Source organism: Eufriesea mexicana, unplaced genomic scaffold, assembly GCF_001483705.2.
Source record: "Eufriesea mexicana isolate 0111107269 unplaced genomic scaffold, ASM148370v2 scaffold571, whole genome shotgun sequence".
Classification (NCBI taxonomy): domain Eukaryota; kingdom Metazoa; phylum Arthropoda; class Insecta; order Hymenoptera; family Apidae; genus Eufriesea; species Eufriesea mexicana.
In genome coordinates this window covers 142,441-153,954 of record NW_016908756.1, presented here as the reverse complement: position 1 = coordinate 153,954, position 11,514 = coordinate 142,441, and the positions used below count along the sequence as shown (strand labels likewise).

At 27.7% G+C, this 11,514-nt stretch overlaps 4 protein-coding genes across 5 annotated transcripts in view; 1 reads left to right on the top strand and 3 right to left on the bottom strand.

The window, feature by feature from the left end:
* The window catches only part of LOC108546076 (transcriptional repressor CTCFL), a 5,699-nt gene extending 4,415 nt beyond the window's left edge, over nt 1-1,284 (bottom strand). For both annotated transcript variants that reach the window (XM_017897999.1, XM_017898000.1), the window contains exon 1: nt 997-1,284. The gene's annotated coding sequence lies outside the window, so the exon portion shown is untranslated. The remainder of the gene's footprint in view (nt 1-996) is intronic.
* Nucleotides 1,285-2,654: 1,370 nt separating this feature from the next.
* LOC108546050 (motile sperm domain-containing protein 2) lies at nt 2,655-5,129 on the bottom strand. Its single transcript, XM_017897969.1, has 9 exons — nt 4,932-5,129; nt 4,526-4,675; nt 4,214-4,391; nt 3,768-4,137; nt 3,617-3,692; nt 3,417-3,523; nt 3,130-3,330; nt 2,921-3,055; nt 2,655-2,846 (listed from the first exon to the last, which is right to left on the bottom strand). Exons 1-9 carry the CDS (start codon nt 5,011-5,013, stop codon nt 2,655-2,657), a joined length of 1,491 nt encoding a protein of 496 aa, XP_017753458.1. The 5' UTR covers nt 5,014-5,129.
* Nucleotides 5,130-7,362: 2,233 nt separating this feature from the next.
* Nucleotides 7,363-10,068, bottom strand: Vps26 (vacuolar protein sorting 26). Its single transcript, XM_017897982.1, has 6 exons — nt 9,731-10,068; nt 9,473-9,616; nt 8,634-9,028; nt 8,416-8,522; nt 8,029-8,240; nt 7,363-7,954 (listed from the first exon to the last, which is right to left on the bottom strand). Exons 1-6 carry the CDS (start codon nt 9,731-9,733, stop codon nt 7,697-7,699), a joined length of 1,119 nt encoding a protein of 372 aa, XP_017753471.1. The 5' UTR covers nt 9,734-10,068; the 3' UTR covers nt 7,363-7,696.
* Nucleotides 10,069-10,919: 851 nt separating this feature from the next.
* The window catches only part of LOC108546068 (palmitoyltransferase ZDHHC3), a 1,441-nt gene continuing 846 nt past the window's right edge, over nt 10,920-11,514 (top strand). The window contains exons 1-4 of the mRNA XM_017897988.1: nt 10,920-11,054; nt 11,131-11,267; nt 11,345-11,429; nt 11,498-11,510. Of these exons, the coding sequence (XP_017753477.1) occupies nt 10,935-11,054; nt 11,131-11,267; nt 11,345-11,429; nt 11,498-11,510 (355 nt within the window). The 5' untranslated portion in view covers nt 10,920-10,934. The remainder of the gene's footprint in view (nt 11,055-11,130; nt 11,268-11,344; nt 11,430-11,497; nt 11,511-11,514) is intronic.

The window sequence follows — 11,514 nt, the reverse complement described above, 5'->3', positions numbered from 1 at the left end:
ATTTTTTTTTTTTTTTTAATAAAAAAAAAAAAAAAAAAAAAAAAAAGGGAAGAAGTATATTTTATATTAACTATACAATCATCACTTATAAAGAATATAATGCTATATGTATACAAATACATGATACATATAATTGCCAAGAAAGTATTTATCTATATATTCAATTACTCATTGAGTTAGATATTTATAAATTATTCATGCAATATGTACATCCTGAAATATACAATTTCATAGATAAACCTAAATAGAAACCCTTAAAAAGGTGTCATCATTTATATAATTATTGAATTATTACAAAAATGGCATAGGGTCTCAATATCATATATAGCAAATATGATAAATGTTTCGCAAGTAGGCGCAACTGTAATCGGTTTTGCATTCGAGAATGTACGAAAACACGTGCATGCAAACAAACATTCAAAATTGTACCAATTACCACTGATATATGAGTGGTAATGCTCGAAACATCGAGAATCATGTGAAATTAAAGGAAAATCAATATCTGAGCGAAGAAATTGAAGGTGCAAAGGAGCGGATGAACAAGGAGATAAGCGAATAATTAGCAAGATTGCCCACGCATTAGTAATTTTCAGAATTAAATATCAGAGTGTTATAGTGTTTTAAAGTCAAACAGGATTGACAGGAGCGACACACGCTACAGCGGAACGCCATGTAATACGCGAAGCGGGTAATGCGAACGAGGATGACGCCATGGGCAAAATGTGATTGCGCTGTGATGGGTGAAGGAGCGTGTGGAAATACGTAGCGGGCCTCCAGGGTTCCGTAACCGTCGACTTTCGTCAAACACCGGAGGCTCCGAAGTTGCGCATTCTGTCGGAAAGCTTTTAAGACAACGCGGGTGCTTTCGATTTCAGGACACAGGGGGCATTAACGACAAAAATTTCAGAAAATTATCACCGTCGGCGCTGTCATCAATATGGAGGACGCAACGGAAGGGAATACTGTTCGTTCTGCTACGTGCTGCAGCTAACTTACCAATCTTTTTCGTTCTACTCGCGACCGGCGGTCACAGATCTCTTCCAACACTGCTCAAAGGCGTCTTTCTTCACACGGAATTGAGTTTCCACGTTGTGCTAAGTTCCCTTACGACCCGAAACCTCGAAATATTCGCTTACCTCGTAAAGTCGAGAATGTTCGTGTGAGGGCGTTGTGTAAGACCCGGAGGACAATATGGCCGATCGAACTACGAATGTTCAAATGCTGCGCGTTGGTAGCTGCGCACTGGCACGCGTCACTCGTCATGTTTACACCGGACGACTGTCGTTTTAGGTACTTCCGGGCATTAAACCTATCTAGATTTTACCAATTAATTTTTACTTTTTCATTTATTAAGTTTTAACTTTGTACAGTTTGTGTTTTAAGCATGCAAAAATTGAACTAATTTAGTAATACAGTGACTAAACATATTTTGATAATGTTCAGATATAAACTCATTTTGTATGCTTACAAGTAGAAGTAGACCTTATAAAACAAAAAAAATTTGACGCCATGCGAAAAGAGCGGGAATATTGTAGTTAAGGGAGGGGAACTGATTAAAAATTTTAGTGGGGAGGACAACACCCATTTATGTGAAATATTATTCACTTTTTTCCAAACTTTCCATTAGTAACTGACATTAATCAGCTAAGTATAGTGCTAACCTAGCCAATAATTTGTTATGTCCTTAGAAATTGAAACAACAAACAGATAAACATATAATTTGAAATATTTGTTTTAGTGTGATATTACAATCTTTTTGCAATAGATACATATTCTAGTTCTATAGAATAAAATATTCATTATTTGAAAAAAATATTACATATCATTATTCATTAATAAAAAAAACAACAATTTATTTTATATTACTTTCCTAAAATAATGATGCAATAAAAGTCAAGTTCGACATATAAAATATACTTTTGACTTTCAATAATTTTTTTTAATGCATCACCTCAAACCTGATTCATTCGATTGAAATAATTGGATTATAATATAAATATACTTATGAAATACATCTATATAAAATATAAAATTAAGTAATAAATTGTTACCATTAAATATAAATATAGTTTATTAACACATTTTATAAAGTTATGAATAAAGTATTTACATGTAAATATATTTATTACTATTACCATAGATTTAATATTAAAATTTTTATAAAGTGTACGTAATGTAAAAAGTGTTCTATAATCATTTTGTTAAACATTTCACTATATTAGATGAATTATAAAACCAAAGTAATCAATCTGAAATAACTGTAGTAATTAAATTATAAACTACAAGGAAGATAAATTGTACAAATAGCATGTAGAAATACGTGTAAAACGTTATAAAAATAATTCCAATTAGTTATATATATATTTTTTTTTAATAATAATGATACATTTATGTTCTGAATATTTATGTTATTCATAAATATCCCAAAAAATAACAGTAACTTTTTTTTACACCAATAATAATAATGTAAAACATTTTATACGTATTCTACACAATCTCTTATGTAAACAAAACAGTGAAAAACGAATATAAGCCAAAAACAGAATAGAAAAATTGATGTCAAAATATTAGAAGTGTTACATAAACATAAATATGCAACAAATAAAATTTCTTTATGCATGTATAGAAATAAAGTGAATTTGTATCTGAATAATCTACATCTCATGGTCAATGTGACAAATTGTTTCACTAACTTTTTCAATAACAGAATCTTTAATATCAGTTTTTAAAATATAAACAACTATTATGGCCATTGTAATTGTCACTATGATAGAAAACAACAATAAATACTTCAGAGAAACGACGTCACTATGCAGCTTTGTATTACTTTCTTTCAAATGTGCTATCTGTAATTAATTAATTAATTTATTAATAAACTGTTTACTAACATCATGCACATTATGTCATAATTATATCTTACTTTACGAGCAAGTGTATCTATCTGACTATTTTCTGACATTCCAGATGTTAGTATGGAATGTGATTTTAATGCTTCATTATTTGTAATTCCACCATCACAACATCTTAATTTATGTTGCTCTGCTGGTTTTTCAGACTGAATAAAAAGAAATTAAGAAATTAATTACACCTGAAATATTTAAATAATTAATTTTATCAACGTATTGTTACCTTCCATAGAGCTGCTAATTCTTGGGCTGATGTATTTGGATCTTTTAATGGAAAGCACATAACTAAGAATTTGTCGACATGTAAAAGACCACGCAAATTATGCTCTTGTAGTACAACGACTGAAATCGAACGTTGTTCTTGAGGTAATAAAATTCCTGAACTTAACCGAACTCTGAACTTTCCAGGCGACGTTGTTTTTACCTGTATGGTATAACAATTAAATATTTATATAATGTTTTATATGTATAATGTATTGAATATTATCGTAAAATAAAGTCTCATCATACCTTATAAGATAAAGGTTTATCAGTAGTTACATTTTTAAGTGTGATTGTGCCACTAATTTCATTTCCTACTTTGTTAAGTATAACTGCATCTGGTTCAATAGATAATACTATAAAATAGTAATGATATTAATTATCAAAAAATAATATAATTTTTATCTTCTTAAATAATATTCATAATAAAGTGTGAGAATTTTAATTACGTTGTTCTTCAGATATCTGTTCTCCAAAACCACTTGGAAACTGCTCTGTTATTGGGGAACCTTCTGCGAAATGTACCTATAATTATATAAGGCATAATTAATTTTTAAGTGAATAATTTGATATTTATTTTTTCAATAATTATGTATATACCTTTCTGCTGTCAAGTTTACCATTCATTGTAGCATCTGCATTATTTTGTGCTTCAGGTATAAATTTGAAAGTATATTCATTATTACCACCCCAGCATGTAAGTATATCATTAGGATCAACTAACTCATGTATGTTACTTTTTTGCACAAATTTAATTTTTGGAACTGCTTTAGGTGGCAGCCATGACTTTATAATTTTAAATGCAGCATTTAATATCCATGGCATTTCAAAAATAATAATATAGTTTAAAAAATTAGGATAATAATTTTTACAAAGGCTAATCAGGTACTTGATAAAGTCATTATCCATATTTAAAAAGCCAGTATCTGACATATCAAAAAAAAGTGAGATTTGATTGCCATTAGTTTGTCTAAAATAATAAAACAAATTTGTAATGTCAACTTTAATTCGATTGACTTAATTTATTATAGATTATATTATCTTACCTCTCTAACCTTTCAAACCAATACACAACAAGTCTTTGCAATTGATTAAAATCTTTGCTTCCTTTAGTATGTAACTTACATTTAACAATAAACAGTGTTTTATCATCTTTATCTTTACCATAAATAAAACACAATCCATTCTCTAAATAATCTTTTCTTACATTCTCTTCTGTAATGTCTATGATTGGATAATATTGATATAATATTATTAAAAGTTACATAATATATCATTACATTATAATATACATATTTTTATTGTATATAAAAATAATGTAAAAATGTAACTTACATATGAATGTTTATTATGCTTACCATTTGTACCAAATTTGGCTCTCCAAGTGCAAGTCTCCCATAACATATTAAGTGCTTCTTGTATATTATTTTCATTGTGCTCTAAAAATCTCCTTAACCAATTGTTATTTTCTTTTATTCTAGTAATATCTGCAGGATGAAATTCTGAAACTGCAATCAAATTGTATTGAATTAAGTGATTCATTGAACCACAAACATTTTTGTATATTATTTAATCAATTAAATAAAGAACAAAGACTTCATAAATTATTTATAAAAATTATTCTTGCTTGTCATTGAATGAATATTGAAAAGATTGGCCTTGGAATATAACACACAGCTTGGATTTGACCCTGTGACTTAATCAGAATTGTAAAAGTGTCATTGGAGAAAAAACAGTTTTGCAAAAAAAAATGTATATACACACTAGTGTCTGGTGGTCCTTCATCATCCAATCTTTTGAAAAATCTTTCACGCAGATCCGAGATTAATTCTGTCTGTACTTCCATCTTTGGTTAACTTGCTGATAGATATGACACTTTAACCGGCAGTGAACTACTACTAATACGATAGCTAGATGATAATTGTTTATTCGGACACCAGATCTGCGCGCAGACATACGCGCATGCTGTATTGTCTTTATACAGAATTAATTAAAGTCAAAGTAAATTCTTTCTTTTATAACTGTATAATATGCTTCTTTTTTATACATATATTAACCTAAAGAAACTTAATATAAGGTTCAAATTTGGTTTCAAAAATTCCACAAAATCTGATTTATAAATTACGATCTATAAATTATTCCTCTGCAAGATATTACGAACGAGTTTACTACCAGTACATTTATTCAAGCTTGATTTCCACGTGTACAGTACGTATTATAGTGAAAAATATTTAATTGTTAATAAAAATAAATAAGATTCAGTTAAAAAAAAGTTTAAATTGTGTTACATATAAAATATTAAGTGTTACAATTCTTCTTGGAAATTTTAATCATCATAAAAATTGTTTTTACTTTAGAATAAGATTTTCTATTGTAACCATTTTGACATTATTGGTAATTGATTTTTAATTAGTTTTTATATACTTTTATATTTATTTAAGAAAAAAATTGTTTATGATTATAAAAATAAATTACTAATATGAAACTATTCCTATGAAATTATTAGTATGAAACTATTTTTGTTGCGCTTATAATCTTATATTATTTTGTTAATATACGCAATAATATTACTGATTAAAAATTCTAATAATTAAAACACTAAAATTACAAATAATAGTTAAAGGTAGAAACTTTATAAAATATATACACTTTTAAAGAGAAAAAATGATGAATTCTATTAATTAATTAATTAAATAATAGAACTTCTTAATTCTTACTACGTGTAAAACGTTTACTCTTATTTTCTAGTAATAATTGTGCTTCATGAAGGCACTTAATTATAATGCAGTTTTTAAATATTTTTCTTATAATTCAGATAATCCTAAAAGGAAAAGGGAATTGTTTTGGAAAGCTGGGGAAATTTTAATCGACGTTTTAATCGTCGTTATAAAACTCTATTACGTTAGCACTGATTGATTCCATCCTTCATAAATTCGTCATAAAATTAATTGCACTTAAATTCATAGTTTACTTGATATGATGAAATCTATACTTTATATATCTATACAGTAATTGATTTGCTCTAGATAAAAAACAAGTTATAGATAGTAAGAATAAAAGTCTAACGATACTTGATTTATATAAAACGATAGGAAGGGTGTATGCAGAAACGAAGTAATGTTTTCCGATACACGTGTACACAAAGGTACACTGTATGCGATGTATAATATATTTATGTGGGCATTAAAATATGCAGCTAGTTTTATATCGTATGACAATATGTATATGTATATACAATATTTGACATGTCAAATAATTCACAAATAGTTTTGCTTTCTCTCTTTTACACATATAACTTTCTCGTCAACAAATAACAAAGGCGTGAAATATGAAAATTTTAATTTACATGAAACAAAATTCTCGAAATACACGTAGTTGACCATTATGCATTTTTTTTTTTTTTTTTTTTTTTTAACAAGACTTTTAGTCAACTCATGTTAACATAGAATTGTACAAAACGATGAATATTTTTCTCGTATCAACATATTACTTCCATCATGGTAGCAAACACGGTACTACCTGGATAGAACACGTTTCAGTATTATTACAATAGATGTGGATACCTCTCCACGTTTGTATTAATAAAGGCATGCTAAAAATTGAACAAGCATACTAAGGCATGTATTTCTTACAATAATTTATATCACGATTATGGAAACTGCATAAAAATTCTATTAAAAAATTAATCGGTATACACAATTCAATGATTTGTATATACAATTATACTATATTTGGGACAGAACTATTGATATTATGTAATATACTGTGCATATATTTTAACATATTATTTTAATTATATTTATTGAAAATATCAATAAAACGTTTTTATTGAAAAAAATCACATTTTTTCCGAAAATTATTTTTATAATAGTAAATTACATATAAAAGCATTTCTCTCAGTGCCTTTATCATATTAATTGCAGACTAGGTGAATGGATTAAAATAGGGCAGCCATTGTGAGTATATGTATATTCATTTCAGATTTATAAAACTCTCATACGACAGAAACTAGTCATTTGAAAGATTTAATAATATAACACAAAAGATTTTGATAAAGATCTTTGAGAATATAACACATAATATGATTGTATAAAATATTCTGAACACTGTAACATTCAGATACCGTTCAAGAATATACCATTAATATTCAGTTATTAAATTGTCCATTTATGAATATTCAGTTTATATGGTTGCATTATTCTTTTTTATATTATCTTTTTTTGTTTAATTATTTCAGGTCTGTCCCATCAGACGCCATAATACATTATCTATAGATCTCGATAATTTGAAATTTTGATCGATAATTGGCTACTTATTCAATTTAATCATCCGCATTATTTATAGGTATCCAAAATATTTACAACTTTACTCGCAGATGTTTCAATTTTTCATAGTTCCTAAAATTCAATCTCTCTTTACAGTACAAGAAGAGTTTCATTTAAAATTACTAGTTCCGTGCGGAGTTGTTACTTATTCTCTGAATTAGTAAAACTTCCATTGACTTTAGTAACTGTATTGTATGCAAAAATTCAGTTACTTTCAGAATTAACTTCTTTTGCACCTTCACCATCTCCTTCTTCGCGTGTCATGCTTTCTATTGGCGCCTGTGCATCCTCTACATTAGTAATGTTAGCGGATGGCAGTTGTCCTGGTTGAGCTGGTGCAGATACAGATGGTGGTCCATTTTGAGCAGCACCTTGTGGAAATCCCGTTTCTGCTGATACTAAATGCGATGGCATATGTGGAAATTTTCTACTTTTTTCACCTTTTCTCCATAATGTTATTTCCTAAGAAAAAATTTAACTGTAGATAATATGTCAATAAAAAATTAGGAAACTACGAACACATCTTTTTTACTTACTTGTTGTTTGAAGTATCTACGATCTTCCTCATCCATGAGAACTAAATTAAGATAATATTTAACACTGAATTTTTTATTGATGTCACGCATTGTAGGTGCCAAATCATACCCTGCTAGAAATACTCTTATTGGAATAGATTCGCCCCGAACAGGTGCTCCATCCATTATTTCATATTTCGCTATAGTTTCGTTTTCCGTAAACGTATGTGGACCTGCAAATATATATTCTACTTATAACTGTAGTATAAGTTGCAAAAAATCAAATACTTAAAAAATAAAATACTTTCTCCAGTGTAGGTGTTAAAATAAAAAATAGCATACAAATTATAAGAAAGATTATTGCAACTATTTTTATGAAAAAAAAAATTTTTGTCAATTATACAGTACCAGAACCAGTAGTTTCCCGTTTTATTATGGCAATTTCCATATGTTTGATTTTTATTCTAACCAAAAGGAAATATATTTTCCCAACAATAACATCTTTCAAATGATATCTGAAAAAATACAAATATAAGTTTAAGATTTGATTTTTAAACTTAATATTAAATGCAAATAAATATCTTTATAATTAAACTAATAATAAAACTTTATATTGAAGAACTTACTTGCTCTTATTGTACTCAAATTCGATATGCAAACAGTCTTCAATTCCAACTTCCATTTTAATAGGATTGTTCATATCTGGGTAGGAACTAAGAGTATGCACAACTAATTCAAGTTCTTTAACAATATCACTAAGTCTTCGTACAATTGTGACTTTAAGAAAATATCTTAGTCGTACATTAGATCCTGTGTAACTTTCAAATGATTTTTCTACATTTGCAAATTCAAAAGTATACACTGTATTATGAGTTAATTCTCCTGGCCCGGTTAATTCTTTAACTAAGCTTATGAACTCATGGTGGTTTGCTCTATCATAATATAATTCAATTTGTCCAATAAATTCTACTTTTACACCTTGATGCTCCAATTTACCAGCTTTTCTGAGACTAATATTAATCTGTAAATAATAATGTGTTAATTAATATAACCTCATTTATATATAAAGATGAATTTAAATTATATTATAATATTACATATTAGACATAATGTTTCACTAAAAGATCATTTTTAGATATATTCTACTATATAGCTACTTCATAGCTTGAATTTATTAAATTAAATAAACGAATTATATTTACTTAAAGATATTATATACTTTCATATATTATATACTTTAATTGTTTTAAATAAATATATATTATAAATGTAGGTATACAAAGATATATAAATTATATAGATGTTAATATAAATAATTATTGAATAATGAAACAAAGTTAGGTATTATACTTTACGTCTATCTATGTGGAGTTTTCGAATAACCATCGTAGGTTATAAGTTACATTTTGTAATAATAGCTCTTGTATTTTATTAATGTTTTATTCGTTTACGAAAACATTTTTACCTTCCCAGAGACGGTTTCACCGTCATAGTATAACAAGTGGCGCTCTTTTTTACCGTCTTCAGATTTAATGTCTGCAGTCTTCCTGGTTTCTGCACCATCCAAAGTAATCTCTATATCAGCCGACTGACCGAACCCAAAGAAACTCTACAAGAAAATAAAGAAAAAGTAAAAATGAAATGTCAAAAAAATAGGTAAATTTTATAATAAATAATTTAGGTGTTTCAAGGTGGAGAATCTACTAATCAAAAAGTAACATACCATTTTTCGTAAAAAAGGTTGAGCTTGTATAAATGATCACACGTTTTATCTTAATCGTGTACGCGCTAACAAGACCAACGTGTGAAATCAATGAAAAATCCTCGAAGGTAACATTTTTTCATGTAGAAATGAGAAAAGTTGTATTATTTTTTGCTCGCTTCCTCCCAAAAGTCACAAGTAGCCAATATGGCTGCGCACTGTAGCCCCCACCCTTACGACGTACTGTCAAACTTGTAGTCGCGTGTAAGAATACGACAGGCAACTTTAGAACCGGCAGAATCTAGTATTATTTATATCCATTTTTATTTTATTTTAACATTTCTTAATGTTAATTAGATAACATAGTGCACTTGCGTTTCAAACATATATCTCTTGAAAACATCTGTTTATTTGAATGTCAGGTGCGTTCGTAATGCTGTTCAATGGCGAATATCAGTGACGTTTAGAAACCAAGCTATCATAATCTACACGTGATAACGTGTTGAAGTTCCGTTTTCAGTTTATTTACTGTATTCTATGTTTAAATAAATGTAAACAAATGATCATTTGTTACTTAAAAGAAGTTTTATATTAATAAGAGAATTGTTTATTAGTGGTTGTACCTGATCAGACTAATTAAGTAAGTGGTGAGAACGGGAAAATCAATTTCATTATTCGATATTCATCATAAATACATTAAATATATTCTAATGGAAAAAATTGAAATAAAAGTTGATGTGGATTATTTAATTACTATGGATTCATGAAGAACGATGTTAATACTTTTTGATGAGGTTATATTCTATGTTATTTCATAGTAGAAATTTGTTTTATTAGGTTTAATTTTTTATAAATTTGTGATAATTGTTTTATAATACACTGTATGGAATTTCGTTCATTTTTTTTGAAGCAAAGAACCATGGTTATGTTGGTAAACATTATTGGTGTCTCTTCATGTGATTAATAGTTAAGAACCTAGTAAGTAGCAATAAATCATGGATTATGATTATATATCTTTTCATAGAGAAAGGGATGTTCATAATAAATGTTATGGTGGAAAATTATGGTGTATAAAAGTATGTATAAATATTTTATTAAATAATTTAAATATTTTTTGTAACTATTAGTTTAATACTTTTTACTTACTTGTGTGTTTTAGGATATATGTGGAATTATATGTGCAGTTTTAACATGGTTGTTAATAATTTATGCAGAGTTTGTAGTAATGGCAGTTATTCTTTTTCCTACAATAAATACCTTATATTCTAGTTTAAACACTGCAATATTTCAGTCATTAACATTTTTAGCTTTTGCATCTCATCTAAGAACAATGTTTACAGATCCAGTAAGTAGAAATTATATTTTGAAGCATGTAATTAGCATATTTAAAATATATTCGTAATTTAATAAACTATTTATAGGGTGCTGTCCTAAAAGGAAATGCTACAAAAGAAATGATTGAACAAATGGGATTTAGAGATGGACAAGTAATTTTTAAATGTCCCAAGTGTTGTTCTATTAAACCTGACAGGGCACATCATTGTTCTGTTTGCCAAAGGTAAATCTATCATTTGTAATATCTTAAGTTCTAATATGTGAAAAAGTGATTAATAAATATTACAAATTTATTTGTAGATGTATTAGGAAAATGGATCATCATTGTCCATGGGTTAATAATTGTGTTGGAGAAAATAATCAAAAATATTTTGTACTTTTTACTGTAAGTCTCCCTATTTATATGTATAAATTTAGAGTAGTATACATTAATGTCTATGCTATTTATTTCAGTTCTATATAGCAGGAAT